This window comes from Haemaphysalis longicornis, unplaced genomic scaffold (genome assembly GCF_048455015.1).
Source record: "Haemaphysalis longicornis isolate Haplotype H1 unplaced genomic scaffold, Haemaphysalis longicornis Haplotype H1 scaffold_1, whole genome shotgun sequence".
Classification (NCBI taxonomy): domain Eukaryota; kingdom Metazoa; phylum Arthropoda; class Arachnida; order Ixodida; family Ixodidae; genus Haemaphysalis; species Haemaphysalis longicornis.
The window spans coordinates 352,849,712-352,866,407 of record NW_027526203.1 but is presented as its reverse complement, the minus strand read 5'-3'; the positions used below and the strand labels follow the sequence as shown (position 1 = coordinate 352,866,407).

Sequence of the window (16,696 nt, the reverse complement as noted above, 5' to 3'; positions counted from 1 at the left end):
TTGGTTGGTTTCAACTGTTCGCCATGTTAGCACTAATGCATACAAGAGACCTTGGTTACAAGAGACATTTCCCAGGTCCCTTGAGTGTCCCTTGTAACGAGGTTTTACTGTATAATGATGCGTTGCCAAGTTAGTTTTATCAAAGCTAACAAAAATGCTGTACTTTGTTTCAGGAAAACTATATTGCAATTTGCTTTACAAGTTTCTCTGAACCAGATGCAAGAGTTGGAGTGGGACCACCATTATATTCGTTTTAAGCCTGTAGATGCTAATTATGAATGGTAAAAAATAAGGTGAAAACAGTGCACAGTTAAAGAGTCACATGCATTTTACAACGAGCAGCAAATAAACAGGATAGGTCAAAGAATACAGTTCATAGGAACTGAATAATCCCTCAACTCAGTTACAAAGTGTGTCCTGTGATCTGGCGTAACAACTAGTGCAACAGAACCTGCGATAGCGAGGGGTAGCGCAAAAATGGCTTCCACTTCACGGCGCACTCCTCATAAGCAGACAACTGTGGCAGGGACTTCGGAAGCTGCTGCTGCTGATTTTTCTTAGCTCAGCAGCAGTGACCACTCCAGCAACAATGCGGGTTTGTCAGATTTTTGGTTCTGATGAAGACGCTCCCATTCAACGGCTTCACACTTCGATAGGTGCTGCCAGGTAGGTTCGTTTCTGACTTCGCACTGTATTTATAAACAAAACGTGCTTCTTATCTGATGAATGCGGTTTTACTTTCATGTGTAAGGTCTGGACAACGTGCGGCAGGGATATTTTGCCAAATGCAGCCCGCCGTATTGCATTATAACCTTTAAGCTAGCCTGGTGTTCTCAAGAGCGCTGGATTTTTTTCTTTTTTTTTTTTTCTTCACCAGTGAAGTGATAATGATTTTGTGTGCAAGCATGAACAAGTATGCTTGGGTGCATATTTTAGAGAGACCGGAGTGGCACAGCCATCAGGGCCGCTAGGTTGGCGGGCCCGCAAAAATCCATAACTTGGTGTACAGCGTTGATTTATATATTGAAACATAGCTTAGGAATGTAGAAACTTGTATCTTTAAATTCCTAAAATAATTTTTAGGCTCAGTCCAATTGCCTATATCTATTGTGGCTGTACTTTTTGGTGCATTTTTTTGTTTACTTGACCAATAAATATTTGTACCTTTCACACAACTGATGCTATGTGTTTTCATTGAAAGGGCAGTTTACCAGCTACAATTTCATGCATAGCAATGCTAAATGTGTCCAGTAGCTCAAGAGAAAAAAAAAAAGGTTTTGTAGAAGCACTAAAAATCTGCCATTTTTTCCGCCGTAACGAAATAATTAAATAAGTTCAATTGAAACTGGAATTCATAAACCCAGCTTAGTGTATTAAACCTTAGCTGTCCCTACGTCAAATGTGATCAATGCTGACAAAATCACAATGCAAAGGCTGCAATTTCCAGCACAAAGTCAAGCTTGCATTTAGTGAAATCAGGTGTCAGTGCGTGAAATTGAGGATACAACTTTCCAGCTAAATTCACATGCATGGATATTTTGCTCGTGTAGATTACTACACCATATTCGACCCCGGAAGGCTGTCTCTGACTATTCGACAGTAGTCACCTTAGTTCAACTGGCACATTAAAACAATTATCACATCGGTCCAACCACCTGTGTGCCAACAATTAGGAAAAAAATTTCCACCACTTGCCTCCAGAGTTCTGTGAAAGTGTGCTCAGAGAGTCTGCCGGAGACAACGTGGAGCTGGCAGTAGCTGGGTACACAATGTGGCAGCTTTGCACAGACCTAGCAAAAATGAAGAAGAGGAGAAGGCACATTTTATTTCACCAGCTAAAGCTGCCGCTTCCAGGGGAGAGGGAGCACGACACTCGCAATCACGCCACCGTTCGCATCAGAACGGCATATGGGCTGCCAGGCAGCCGACAATCAAACATCCTGTTTCAATTCTTGCAGTAAAGATGGGTCAAATGAGCCAAACATAACTTTCCACCACTAGGGTTACTTCTCGTCTGTTTGAAAGAAATACTTTTTCATTTTGAATAGAAAAACTTCGTATTTGGGGCTAGTACAGAGTGCCAAACTGCAAGCATAATCCACCGCCACTGTGGACAAAACATGATACCTGCAGCCCAAATGTGCCTACACATGAATTTTGAAATAAAGGCACCAGTCGTAAAACCTAAGGCGACAGTCTCAACCCTTTCGTTACGCTGCCATAGGCCATCGGACACCGAGTTCCAATGACTTAAAAAAACGGTGCCTTGCAGACAACTACGACTATCCGGCATATTCATTGGGTCCATTCGATTCAGCCTGTACCCCTTGAACCAGTTCATAGTGGTGCAAAGCGGGTTCCGCCATCCTGAATAATCAGCAGAACCAGACCTGCACTTTTTTCATCTGCTTCTGCACCTTCTCGGCAGGGAGTGCAGGCAAAGCCATGAACTCGTCCTGCACCCGTCGGCACCACCGCTTGCCGACTGCACCACTCACACGAATGGCGAAGTGCTGCACCACCTGAACTTGTTCACGTGGTGCAGGTGAAACTAATGGAACCATTGGCAACTCCTTTTTCAGTTTCAGTTTCGTTTGTTTACATTTCACATGCGGAGGCCCCCCAGCGAAAAAAATTTGAACCCAAGGTACCTAGCTGCACGTTGGGCGAGACTGGCTTCACGCCGTGCTCCGCAAAGGCAATCTACCGTCACAGGGGCTTCGGCTCCTGCTGCTGCTGATTTTAGATCTGATTTTAGATCTTAGATCCCATGAATCAGATATTTGAGTACAAGGACACATCCCCTTTTCGCCCCTCAATCCCGTACAACACCAGCCTAAAAGGATGGAGAAGAGCTACAGTGTAGACCGCTTATAAAGTCTTGCGGGAGCCCCGAAAATCCGCACTATAAACAAAATGTGCGCGTATCTAGCCACATCGCAACGTACCTCTCAAGTAATTCTTTGTTTATCATTGCTCTAATGCTCGCCACTTAGAAACAGCAGCACGATCTTTATTTCTCCTTTTCGTTTTTTCACATCAGCCGCTGCTGCAGGGTCTTACAAACCACTTTCAATCGCGATTGAGTCGATCCGGATTGAGCTCAATTTGGATCGAGCTCGATCCGGATCGGGTGGTGCTACATGGCAGTTTCAATCGCGATAGAGCTCGATCCCGCTCGAACTCAATCCTGGTTTCTCAAGGCGGATCGAGGCTTCCAAGCACGATCAAACGAAAGCGGTGATACTCTCATCCCCACTCAGTAATGACACAGAAGTTGACAACTTCAACCAACGCCACAAATTGTGCTAAATAACTTGACTCAAATAAGCGTGCGGTAACATTTACATAGTTACGTATACCTACGACCATGCGGAGTTACCAGACGCCGGCCGCAAGTACACTGTTAGCGCCATCTTGCATACACGAGTGCAACCGGTGCAACTTCTCTATCGCGATTGAAACGGGCCGTGTAGCAGCGGCAGTGCGTTGAGAGAGCTCGAAAGCTCGATAGGGGTATTACAAACAGCGTGCGCAGCTTTAACTTCCTTTGTCGGCATTCTATACCCCACATATTACACCCCACATATTACATCGCATAAGTGGACAGGGATGAGAAAAGACGAGACGTAAGGGCACTTATCCCCATCCACAGGTTCTCTAACCTGTGGAAATCAAAAAAAGAGCCAAGATGTTCACCTGGTGCTCATCCAGTGAAGCTGCACCATGATGCCTTCTTCAAACACCTCAGAGGTGTGATCCTCATCAGCCACCTCTGTGCCTTGCGGCCCTGCAAAGTTGAGCACATCAGTAAGACAATCGAATACGCTGGGCTACGAATTGATTTGGACGAGGGCCGTGCGAATTCTGAATGTAGCCTTTGAGGGGAGGGGAGGGGGGGGGGCAATTATTGAATATAATTCTTTTTCTGCAGGCCTCGATCTTTCACAGGTTTTTTTTCTGGGCAAGAAGAGGAGAGAAGTGTTAAGGACTCATGGCATTCTTTTTACAACCCAAATAACGCACTTTTACAATTCTCATCCACAGCAGTCCACGGTAAGTTGGGGAATAACAGCTTGCATTAGTCGCTGGACCACTAAGAACAACTTTAGCTAGAGTTGCTGTACTGCAATTACATGCAGTGATTAGACAGCACCTGGCAACTCCAAAGCAAGCACTTTGCAAGCATGAATAATATGACGCAAAAACATGGCAGAATCACAATCACGGACTACAATGAAGGCACTTCTTTGAAAGCACATTGCGAGTGTAAATGATACATAGCGGAATAAAGGCTTGTACTACAGTGGCCATACACAAGCCTGCGCTATGCCGTGGAAGGGCAGCTTGCCACGTTTCAATTCGATTCAATTACCATGATCACGGAACACAATGAAGTACTACTTCGGAAGCCACTTATAAAAACCGCGCTAAATACGATACGAAAGGAAGGAAAGAAAGACAAACACTGCATTTTCATACCACTTTTGTACCTTTCACCTTGTTTTTAGTGCTGTTTTTCTAAGTAGCATCACGCACCAACTACCCATCTCGGTTCACTGGTTCAGTCTTTCACAAGCTCATGGTGAACATCAGGGATAAGCGACGGAGGGATGGCTTACACTAAATGCTCATCAGTTCAACAAGGGCATATTAAAGGTAGTAAAATTATCGCACCAATTCATCCTCTGTGGGCTAGACTGCAAACAAAATACAATACAAAAACCTGCAACGAGCACAAAATCACAGCCTGAACCAGGTGGCTCTCAACAAACTGTGTCGGCATGTTCCGGTACAGCCAGTAGAGCTGCATCGGCTGACTCAGCCGGGTATTGTGTGCAAGTTTCACGTCCTCTATTATCAGTGCGAAAAAGCGAAGCTGTCTCACTTTGGATGAACTGTGCAAAGCATTGTTTATAAACGAAAATCTACATTTCACGCAGTAAAATTACATTTTTGTATCGTGCTTTCCAGAACAATTTTTTCTGATGTCACAGCTCACTAGTACAGAGCGTGTTTGTGAGCTAACAAAGTTGTCATAAAATTTACACTTTTTGTTTACATTTCGAGCGAAAATAATCTTGAAATACCACTATGACACCTAGAAACTTGAGCAATAATGATGAATTCTTTTCTGCACACATACATTTGATGCTGTCAGAAAAGAAAGACCTCCATAACAAGCAAAAATTTCCCACACTTCAGTAACAATTTAGATTATGCCTAGCACATGTTACAGACTAATGAACCGCTGAACCGTTAAAATGAACCGGTCCCCTTTAGTGAACTGAGCAATTCTGAGCCGCTCACTGAAGTGAGCCATTTTGCCCATCTCTACAAGCTACTAGGCTACCTATATTTTACCTGTTGTAGGCTTACTGCATAGCTGTCCCTTAAAGGGACACTGAAGTGATTTGTAAACATTGCGGGATTACGAGCGCAAATTGTAGTCCGGAGTCCCTAGGCCATGTTATGACCACTCTGGGTGCGTTTACGCGAATCGACTTAGTAGAGAAATCAATTTGAAAATGCTGTCCTCTCTGCATCATCGCCAATTTTCTGTGGCGTTTTCGTGTGACGTCAGGAGGAAACGACTTGGCTTGACTGCGCTACTGCACGGCTCGCTGACCTTCCGACAGAGTCAGTCGGCCCAGCACTTAGTCCGGCGGCCGCTGACACATCGTCGCAATTCGTTCGCTCAGTTGAAACGAAGCCACGACACGTTTGTGAATGGAAGAATGTCCCTTTCTTTACTTTGTTAGTTTGTACACTGTATCAACCTACAAGTCCAGGTCGCTCCACACTGGCGCTGCACAAGCGCACATGCGACGCTTCGCAGACTGGTACGCTAGTAGATTTTAAAATCTAAGGCCACTTGAAGGCGGGAGAAGAGTGAGCGAAGTCAATATAGGGTACTAAGGAAATAAAATCAACTGAAACTTTTACCACACAGCGTAAAACTAGGGAGCAGGAAGCACTTTTTTTGCGCTGGGTGAACAAGCACAGCAGCACGACCACACATCTGCAAACGCTTTTCTGTCTAAGAAATGCAATTGCTAGACGTGCAATCATATGGAAATTTGGGGGACGCTTACTCCTGTTTGCAACAGTCACTGTATGCAACAGTACTGCAACCAATGAAACGAGTAAACTGGGACCGAGGCGACCGTGAAACCCTGAAAACATCAGTTCAACCCAGTGTGTGGGAAACGCGCAGCAGCCCTGCGGCCATGTTTTTGTTGCCATGGCGACGCCCAATCAGGAGAGCCGTTTCAGCAAACGCAGTCGGGTAGCCAATCCCACATTAGAGTGTATTGGTTGCTTCGTTTCAACCTTTCTTTTTCTGCCATTTTTGTGCGTTTGAGAGTGAGCAACAATAAAAGATGTGACTGGAAAGCGGAAGGCTTGGCCGATCTAACAATACCAAAATGGCACCACTCAATGGCGTCATTCTGGAGATACAGCGCTGAAAGTAGCCGTGTTTTTATCATTTAGCAGAAATATTTTGTAATCCCCAGCTGACATCAATATTTTTCTTCGGCACTTCACAATCATTTTCGACGGGGAAACTTTGATTGATTGATTGATTGTAGGGTTTAACGCGCCGACGCAACGCAGGCGATGAGGCGCGCCGTAGTGGAGGGCTCCGGATTAATTTTGACCACCTGGGGATCTTTAACGTGCGCCGAAATCTCGTACACACGGGCGTTTTTGCTTTTCGCCTCCATCAGGAAAGCGGCCGCGGCGGCCGGGAATCGAACCCGCGACCTCGTACTCAGCAGCGCAACGCCTTAGCCACTGAGCCACCGCGGCGGGTGACGGGGAAACTTTGGAAACACATAATTAATAAAACGCGCAATCCGAATTTTATGGTCATTTTCCGCCATCTGATCATTTTCCGCGCATGTTCCACAGTACATACATTTTAGTCAAATAAGCCACCTATACGTGTACAGAGAAGTTATCCTTTTTTCATGATTCAAGTGTGCAAGTAATAGATGAGCTTTCAAATGGGGCAAATTTTGAGGGAAACACTGAGCAGCAGCAGCACAGGCCCGCACCCACCTTCCAGGCGATTAATCTGCTCTGTGTTGGTGGACGGCTTGAAGCGGCACCGGCGGGCCTCGACCACAGCGAAGTTCAAGACTGGTGCAACAACCGGGAACAGTGCCAAAGAGACGAGCTCGGCGTCATGGTCCAGCTTCAGCTGGCAGACGTACACCACCTGCGGGCCAAGAGGCAGCGGCAACTTCCCCATTTGCTCCCACTACACGTATGATGCCGACTCAAGCTCAGCCTTCCGTGAAAGGGAATTCACTGGCAACACGGGATTGAGCAGGCTAGAATGGAAGCAGCCCGAAGCTGGTTCCCAAGCATGTGCCTCTGCGTGGCGGCACCAAAGGCATCGGTACAGCAAGAGCAGTGTGTGGTGTGCCGAAGCATGCATGCTGTCTAGACTGCGCAGCTGCCGTGCTTCTGCACACAAAATATTCCCCCCTTGGTTCAGGCCGCTTAATCGGTAACGTATTCGCTGTTCCACCGTAATGGTCAACGGTCATTATCTTGAGCTTACTTTCTTGCCTTCTGCCCAGAGGAAATACATTTTTACATCTTTGTGAACTAAAATAAGTAAAGCGGAGTAGAAGCTTCTCGGTGGTAGGGGCCTACACTTTAAACATAAGCGAAGTTGGATACCTAATAAGGTGTGCATTTATTTTACGCACAATTATAGGCTCCAACTGCTAAAAGGGGTCGGTTGCTCAATATGCTATGAGCACTATTAAAACGTAAAGCAAGGTTATGTCTTAACTCTTTCCTTACGGTGCTATAGGCCACCGGACACGGAGTTCCAATGATTTCAAACCTCCCGCAAAAACAAAAAACGGCGCCTTGCGGACAATTACTACCATATGATGTATTCATTGGAAACTCATCTTTCAGTTTCACTTGTTTGTTTGTTTACATTTCGCATGCGGAGACGGCGCCAAGAGTGAAATTTGGGCCCATAGCCCATGGTTTAGACTGGGTGAAAATCGCGTCCTATTTCACAGTGCGCTCAGCAAAGGCAGACAGCTGTGGCAGGGATTCTGGCAGCTGCTGCAGCCGATTTTTCTTACCCCAGCAGCAGTGATGACTCCGGCAACGATGTGGGTTTATCAGATTCCAGTTCTGATGAAGACTCTCAAATTCAAAGGTTTCAGACTTCGACAACTGCTGGCAGGTAAGGTTCATTTTTGACTTCACACTGTATTTATAAACAAAACGTGCTTCTAATCTGACAACTGCGGTTTTACTTTCATGTGTATGGTCTGGACAGTGAACAGTGGGGTTATTTCACCAAATACACTGTGCCGTATTGCGTTATAACCTTCAAGACAGCCGAACGCTCATGTCGGAGTAGTGCTGCGGGGCAATGCACACCACTTCTCAAGAGCGCTGTGCAGCGCTTTTCAAAAGCACTGATTATTTTCTCTTTTTTTTTACAGCTGAAGTGGTAAGGACTTTGAGAAAACAAACAAGTATGCTTGGATGCATATTCTAGAGAGACCGACCTACTCTTGACGTGACGGCTCGTGGGATGAAGTCACTCGACTGGAGATGCTGAGACTTTATCGGAATGACAATCTACATGGGCGTTATCGAGGTGGCGTGGCTCCAGCTACACTGGCGGACAACAGGAATATTCAGCAACCTTCTCCCAGCAAATGTTACGCCTCGGGACAGATTATTTGAGCTGATACCATTCCTGAATGTAAGCAACCCGGTAGACACTGCAACTGCAGCATCTGTTGGAAAGACCTGGAGAGTGCCGTGGCTGCTGAAGAACATAAATGAAGGTTCAGTAAATTTGCTTCACGCGCAGTGCAACCTCACTGTTGATGAACGAATGGTTAAATCTAAAGCCTGATTGAGAATAAGGAGCTACATTTTAGACAAAGTCCCAAAATTCGGCTATAAACTCTGGGTGTGTGCAGATTCAAGGACCGGGTACACACTTCAATTCTTATAGTACACTAGCAAACGTCAGGCACCAAGACCCCACGGCTTAGCCTTTGACGTTGTCAACAGGCTTTGCACAGCATACTTCAATCGGGGCCACAAAATTTACTGCTTACCTGAACTTTCTGCCCTCACATGACTGTTTCGAGAAGTGGCCCAGCCGTTAGGTCCGCTATATTGATAGTCTTTAAAAATCCAAAACATGGCGTAATTCTAGCAAAGGAACCCAAAAACTACTTGTATATCTTAGAATTCTTAACATAATTTTTGGGCTCAGTACAAAAGCTTATATGTATTGTGTGTAAACTTTTTGTGTGCATTTTTTTTCTGTTTGTTTGACCAATAAACTATGAATAATTACCTCAACACTGGTGTTGTGTTTGAAAGAGCAATTTATAAGCATGGTTCGTACAGGCTCCAAAGTAAAAATTCAAGGGTTGTCAAGGGCTTTTAAGAACCAACTGATGTTTTAACGAAGATTATTTATACCTTTGTCGGCACAACGCAAAGTTGTTTATTGCACAATACCTAATAAGACCAGTGCACGACACTAATAGGTTGGTGTAACAAGGTTTTTTTCTTAGTTTTTGCTGTTTATCTCAGGCTGCTTCATTTTAAAATGCAAGTTATGTCGCCTGCATCAGCTGAAGATATAAAAACAACTGCTGCTGCAAGCTTTGCCTTTGTTTTTCTGGCGTCAATCGTTTTCTCAACAAGGAGACTTTCCTGCTGCCTTGTTCCTGCAAGCCGCTCTTTTTCTGAGATTTAAGATTTGTAGTAAGTTTGTGTTTAATGGCGCAAGGGTATATGCAACCAAAGAGCGCCAAGACTGCGTTAGGTGGTCCTTCAATGTCAGGTTTGTGCTTAAAATTTGTATGAGGTAAGCAGGGGAATGGTACTGCCTAAAAAATTGTATATGTGGGTGTAGAGGGCTCCTAGACTAAAATATGAAAATGCCTATTATGGCGGATGAAGGGGGCTATGGTTGAGAAATGACAGCACCTAGTACCTCAGAGCGTAGTGCACAGCCAGGCTGTCTGTGCGCACAAAAGAATAATCAGAACCTCCCTGAAATATGAGAGGGTCTGAGGTCTGAAGTCACGCCCTGCACGAAATGAGTTTGTGTCATTCAACAGATAGGCGTGTGTGGCGTGAGTGTGGCCTATTCACAGTCTACAAATACAGTAGAATCTCGATGATACGAATCTCGCGGGACCGCGAAAAATATTCGTATCATCCGAAATTCGTATGACCCAACATAGACCAAAAAATTGAGCGCTGAAAAAGTTTTCGTTTATTTCTTTTCTTACTTTCGCGTGGGGAAATCCGCGATTTTTTCTGTTTTTTTTTAAACCCCCATGTCGCAAAGCAGTCTTTTCTGGAGCGCGTAACGCTTCGCCTAGCTTCGCGCTTGTCTCCTCACTCGCGGTGCCCAAGCTCGCTACACGCTGCAACAGTCAAGCGTGAACCGCATGGTGAGTTTTTGCACGCGATTCGCACGCCTCGGCTTTGCGCGCGCTGTATTTTCACGCCCGCATTGACGATTTTGCGCCCGCGGTATCTCCTACCTCATTCAGAAAATGATGCTGACGACTTGAGACACGATCGCGACAGCCGGCTGGCTCCGCCCGAGATGTTTAGGCTTAGCACTCCGGCAGATATTTTATCGGCGCTTTCACTAGCGGCGCGGATGATGTTTTATAGTATTGTTTTCGCCAACGTTATCAGCTCCTTTACTGCACAAACAACTTCGTGTGCACCTTGAGCGGCACTTTAAAGAGCGGCTAGAAGCGGTCGCTCGAGCGGCCGTGCCACTTCGCTACAGTGTACTAACTTCGCGGCCGAAGCCGCCGCCAAGTTGCCGCTGCCGGCCGCGGCGCGCGCAGCGTGCGAGAGGTTTCGCGGCGCGCATGGGGCGTTCGGGACGCGTTTTCGTGAGAAAGAAGAGTGACAAATGGGGACGGAGAGCCGTCACTTGCTTGTTCGGCAGTTGGGCGCCTCGCCGGTTGGTTCGTATCATCCGCCGGGCCACGCAGGCCCGTTCGTAACAGCCGAAATTTTTCCCATTGCAAACAATGCAATTTCGCCGGGACTTTTCAGAAATTCGTATCATCCCGAAATTCGTATCACCCAGAATCGTATCATCGAGATTCCACTGTAGATACTTCTGTGTATTACCTGGTTTCTTAGGTATTTACCAGTGTGTCGAACTGAAAAAAAATACCGGTTTGGTTCCGGTTACGGTTCAGGTGAAATCATTCCATTCCGGTTCAGTTCCTGTTCGAAAAAAATCACGTACCGAACTGGTTTGCAAACCGTTTCGGGAGCTTGAACCGGTTCGCGAACCGGTTCAATGAGTTGAATTATCACTGAAGCTAGAAAAGAAAAAAAAAAATTTAGTAGTTTAAAACGACAGTCAAATCAAAATACAAACAAAAATTCAAAATGTTGCTGTTCTCCAAGGGCAGTGGCGCAATTGCAAAGCAAACTTGGAATCGCCCATCACGATAATCTTGAAGCCTTAAATTTAGGCCTGCGAACAGGCGCGTTCAAATAAGTGCGCTTACCTCTTTCAGTACGGCGCCCTAGGCCATCGGACGCCGGTGTCCGATGATTTCAAACGTCCTGCGAAAGCTAAAAACGGCGCCTGGTGGACAACTAACGCCAGCTGGCATATTTATTGACAACTCATAATTCGATTTCATTTTGTTTTGCTGATATTTTGCGTGCAGAGACCGCGCCAAGAGTGAAATTTGAACCCACGATAGTGGCGAGTTGTGTGAAAATGGCGTCCATCAGACCCGGAGTTCCGATGATTCCGATGAAAACGGAACTTGTTCACTGTACTGTCCTCAAAAACTAACCACGGAACTCACATCCTCCGCACTGATGACACGTTTGGTTGTGAAAGGCAGGGAAAAGAAAAGTATAGAGCAATATCCACGCTTTGTTGCTTTTTTTTTTTACTTATTCGGTTTTACTTACTTTTTGCGCAATATCTCAAAACAATGTGATTTGCCTTTTGTCCGTGATTTGTCCGTGTAAACACATTAAAAAAAAAAACGGTGCATTTGATGCCCCGTGCTATATCTCTGCAGGCCGGCAGACTTATTTTAACCAGCTGGTGATATTAAACGTGGATCAAAATCTCGATACATGGACGTTCTCGATTTCCATCTAATTCATAAAAACGGTCGTGGGGAAGGGCGATCGACGCCACTTGTGGTCAGCAGCAAATGGCTTAGCCACTGAACAGCTCCTGCGCTCACACCAGTCAAGTACTAACAATTTGCAGGCGTCGGACCTTTTAAACAAATTATGAAATGCAAAAAAAATTCACCCCACCTCCCCTAAAAGAATCGTGAGGAAATGGGAATGCATTTATTTTGCGCGAGAGTGCGCGGAATTTATAATTAATGAGGAGACGGTGATTTGTAGCGTAACCATTTATTTAACACCTGTTTGTGTTGTCGTTGTACTTGACGGCCACGATCACTGCCTTGTGGTCGGTAAAGTGCACAGTCAAAGGGTCTTTGAGAAGCATGCGGGCGTGGGAGAGTGGGGCGAGCGTCGAGAGGAGAAGCACCGAAGCACCGCGCCTACCCTCGCCTACACTTTCCCACACACGCGGGAGCTCTGGCAAGCTCCCGCGATGCAAGCGCCCTCACATGCCCGAGCGCGCTCCTCCTCTCCACTCACTCGCCGCTGATCCGCCCGCACCACCTGCTCCGGTTGCTAGGGGAGAGGAGGAGCGCGCGCGCTCGCAGCTGTTGCTATGGGAGAGGGGGTGAGAGCGGAGAAATAACACCTGCGGGCGCGTGGACGCCGCATGGCGCCTGACATGGCTCGACTAAGAAATGCATTCGCATTTAAAAGTTAGCACACATCGGGTGTGGGCTTTCGCTGTTGCACAGTGGAGCCCTCCTGCAGCCTGATTGCTATCCCCTGCAAGCTGCCAAGAATGACGTTTCGTTTGGTCAGCTTGCACTTAGCTCGCACTTCCAGCAGCAACAGACCATTGCTACATTGGTGCCCATTCATTTCCCCTGTTGTTACATAGAGCGTGATAGTGTTCAATTCTATGGAGGAGAAAGTGCGCGAGCGGGTACGAAGTTGATGATACGTAAAATAAAAAAAAAGGCCTGAATTGCATTGACTGTGCAATATCAACGACGGAGGGTCGAACCGTTTCGGCATGAACCGGTAGCCGTTATTTCTTTTTTCGGTTCAGTTCCGGTTCGGGTTCATGCTCAAAAAATAACGGTTCGGGTTCGGGTTCAGTTCCGGCAAAAATACTGGTTCAGTTCTGGTTTTCGGTTCGGTTCCGGTTCGCCACCCTGGTATTTACCTATGTATGGCTTTACTGTGTGGAGTTTGTTGGATAATTTGTTCCATTCCTGCTGCCACATTTCTCGAAGTCTGTCGTACAGCTGGTTTCATGTGCAGATACGAGATTTCAGATTTCGGAAGATCTATTACTTTACCATAAGTAATCATTAGCAGAGCCATCAAAGAAGACAACGTAACAGTCCCCTTTTTCTATCTGCTGCTGCAGATAGAAAGAATGGCCCAGAACCAGTGCATGCCACATAAGTGCATTGTTTTTTTCCCCAACAGAAGGCCTAAATGTGTCCAGTAGCTCAAGAGAAGAAAAGAAGTTTTGTGGAAGCAAGAAAAAACTGGCCTTTCCACAGCCATTTTGGCGCTATTTTGGTGCTGAAAGATGCCTTAATGGCTGAGAAATCTCTAATCAAATGACACAGAAATTCCATAGCTGCTGTAGCTGCTGTTTGTGTCACGATAAACCGGAAACAAGCAAAGCAGCAGAAATGTATAGCAGTGTAAAGGCAACCAAAGGCAACGCTACCATGTACCGAGCGATTTGGTCCTTCGGTCTAATCAGTCATGCTTACCAGGACTCCACGTCTTTTCAGCTCCAGACCACTAAGCAAAATGTGTCTTCACAGGACTCGTGACCAGTATTGATGCTTTGTTGAAAAAAAAAAAAAAAAAAAAGGGGGGGCCACCTTTGCAATTGAGATGTGAAGACAGGAAGCAGAGGAGCTGGTGGCCCTTCTTGGGTCTGCCCCTTTCTTAAGAGAAAGATGGTTAAAAAGCGGTGCTTTCTTCATGCAAACTGAGTTAGTTCAATAAAAACCCACAATCTGCCCTCCTGAAGTCCAAAATCCAAACTGCCACAGTCTAAAGCCAATGCCCGTGCTACGAGCCGAAAGGAAATGCTGTGCGCCCCAAAAACGCGAGGGACGCAGGTTCAATTCTGACCACGGGAAGCATTTTTTCTTCTTGAGGTGCGCACTCTCCTCGCCAGTTTCCCTCACACTTCCTCAGGGCTTACCGCACCTCTGACTAAGTGTCCTATCCTCCCCTCGCGGCTGGCCTGCAAAGTACGCCCTCGGCATGCAAGGGCACTGCCCCGCACTTGTCACATCTTCCATTCCAGCCACCTTAACAGGATCGCAAGCAACTGGCAAAGGAAGATTTAAGCCTCACCTTTCTGTGAATGTCCGACAGCACTATGTAGTTGGCACTGGGGTCAACCTCAACCTTGAAAGCAGGTGGCGGGGCTGTGTCTCCTGGTGGCACAATGAACCTGTCAGGAAGGAAACATGGGATACAGTTAGGCCCTGAACACTTCGAAACAGCCAGGTAGGCTTTCCCAGTGCTCATGCAAGTGCGAACATGGGCCAGAAATGCCACACATATCTAGTACTCTTTCCTAAAGTGCGCTGAAAAATGTCTTTCACGCATTTAATTTCACATTCTGACCTCTTACTTCACCTATAAAACTACACCGTTTAAAACACATTTTAATTAGCCTCACAGTTTTATTTGCAGTGTGAATTTTTTTAAAAGTCACAGTTTTTGCATTAATGAAACTTGACAAAATAGAAATTGCCCTTATGGTACTGAAAGAGTTACCTGAACAGTGAGGATCAAAAACTGTGGCACTTCCTTGCACTCGGAACGTAAAGCCCTATTCACTGATTGCACAACCCGCAGTAACCCTTTGAAGGACATGTGAATGGCTGAATGGACCGCAGCTGCACACACCTGATGGTCTGAAGGCAAGTCCAACGTTCGCAGTTCCACAGCTTCAGCTCTGTGTTGTTGTCCGTGCCTGTCAGGGCATACCTCCAGAACTGTGTGCTGAAAAGGGGAACACGGCCGCTGGGAAGGGGGAAAGACGCCCTCCAAACGTTGAGGTCAGAATGCACATTCTAGACGTTTTATGGGAGAGCCTTCTAGAAAACCAAGACTTTCAACTGCCCTTGAACACACGCTGCACACCATAAAGGAATTAAAATCTGGTAGTTGCCAGAGACCGCTTCTTCAGTCATATGCAGAAGTGGCACCGACACTGAGAATGCCCAGTGAAACTAAGCCGCTTATGCAGGAGGCTTTCATTATGGGGAAAAAGGGAGGAAGAACATAAAAGGAGACAGTCTAGCCAAGGGATCAATTTAAAGTAAACAAGGGGGGCGCGCAAGCCTGTAAGGCCAAAACAAAAAAATTTACTGAAAGTCAAGTTATTTTACATCACCATTTTCAGTAAAAAGGGCTTTTTTTCTATTGATATGTGAATTTTCTCACCCAGGCCATAAATATTTGTGCCATAACATCAATTTACAGCCTTGCCAGTAATGAAAATTAGTTGAGCTTTGACGAGAAAATGGAACTTTCTTGACTAAAGGTAGCTCTTTCGGTACATGCTTGGGCGATCGTGGCCATCTGGGCCTTGTTGAAAAGATCAATTTTTCTCAATTTCAAGTTGCAATAGCTTCATTGTTTCCATTGTTTTGACGTAAAACTAGAATAGGAAAAAGTCGCAACGCGCACTTCAATTGGCTGTTCAGCGTAGGTTATTACTGTGTGCCCCCTGATTGGCAGTGAGGCACGAGTAGACTGCTCGCCACCACCTGTGGGCACCCTGGTTACCCTAAGCCTCATCTGCACATGTACGGGCAAGCTGGGGGCCACCATTTTGGCAGTTGGCGCATTACGAGTGTCTTGGTCCCTTCGTGACCCGCATGCGGCGTACCGGGTTTGGCCCACCATGAGCGTGTACCTTCTCTCCCTCTAAGCAACAAGCTGGACGCGCGTTCATCCCACGGGGACTCTGATGTGAGATCCCGTTTTGACCGGTCGTCAGGAAGCCCCTTTTCTCATGGCTGCGCTGACAGATATCGGAGTCGGGGTCCATGCGGCTAGAACGAGCGAGCCAAGTACGGCTGGTAGTGGCTTCTCTAGCGAAGCTAGCCGGGGCCCTGTGCTATCCCGTATATTAGACCACACACCAGAACAAACTAAGTTGACCGAATAAAAAATAGCTCTCTCAGTGACCGAAATCAGCAGGTAATCAGAGTAACGCTAGTTTGCAGGAAAGAGATAAGCTGAAGGTTGCCGCGACTGCGGCAGCGGTGAATGGGGCACGAGATCGTACCACTTTCAAAGATATTGCCATGGTCACCTCACTTCATCAGTAGTGCACGATTCCCAGCTGGTTGACTACAGATAGCATAGTAGCTGTTTAGCTCCATAATGTGTCTACGAACTCCGAAGTTTGTGGCGCTGTCACAAAGGCGAAAAATGTTACCACACCTTTGAGCCACACAAGTGCGCTGCTGAAGCTGCAGTGCGTAATGTTGAAAGCCCTGTAATTTCAACTGTGCGCGAT

The 16,696-nt window shown here is 46.4% G+C and overlaps 1 protein-coding gene across 6 annotated transcripts in view; it reads right to left on the bottom strand.

Moving 5' to 3' along the window:
• The window catches only part of Ge-1 (Enhancer of mRNA-decapping protein 4 homolog Ge-1), a 93,901-nt gene that overhangs the window by 32,466 nt on the left and 44,739 nt on the right, over positions 1 to 16,696 (bottom strand). For 5 of the 6 annotated variants that reach the window (XM_077685970.1, XM_077685973.1, XM_077685974.1 and 2 more), the window contains exons 10-14: positions 15,073 to 15,189; positions 14,512 to 14,611; positions 7,066 to 7,225; positions 3,700 to 3,790; positions 1,696 to 1,790 (exon numbers count right to left, since the gene is read on the bottom strand). In XM_077685970.1, coding sequence (XP_077542096.1) covers positions 1,696 to 1,790; positions 3,700 to 3,790; positions 7,066 to 7,225; positions 14,512 to 14,611; positions 15,073 to 15,189 — 563 coding nt within the window. The remainder of the gene's footprint in view (positions 1 to 1,695; positions 1,791 to 3,699; positions 3,791 to 7,065; positions 7,226 to 14,511; positions 14,612 to 15,072; positions 15,190 to 16,696) is intronic. The other variant, XM_077685969.1, reaches the window with a different exon arrangement.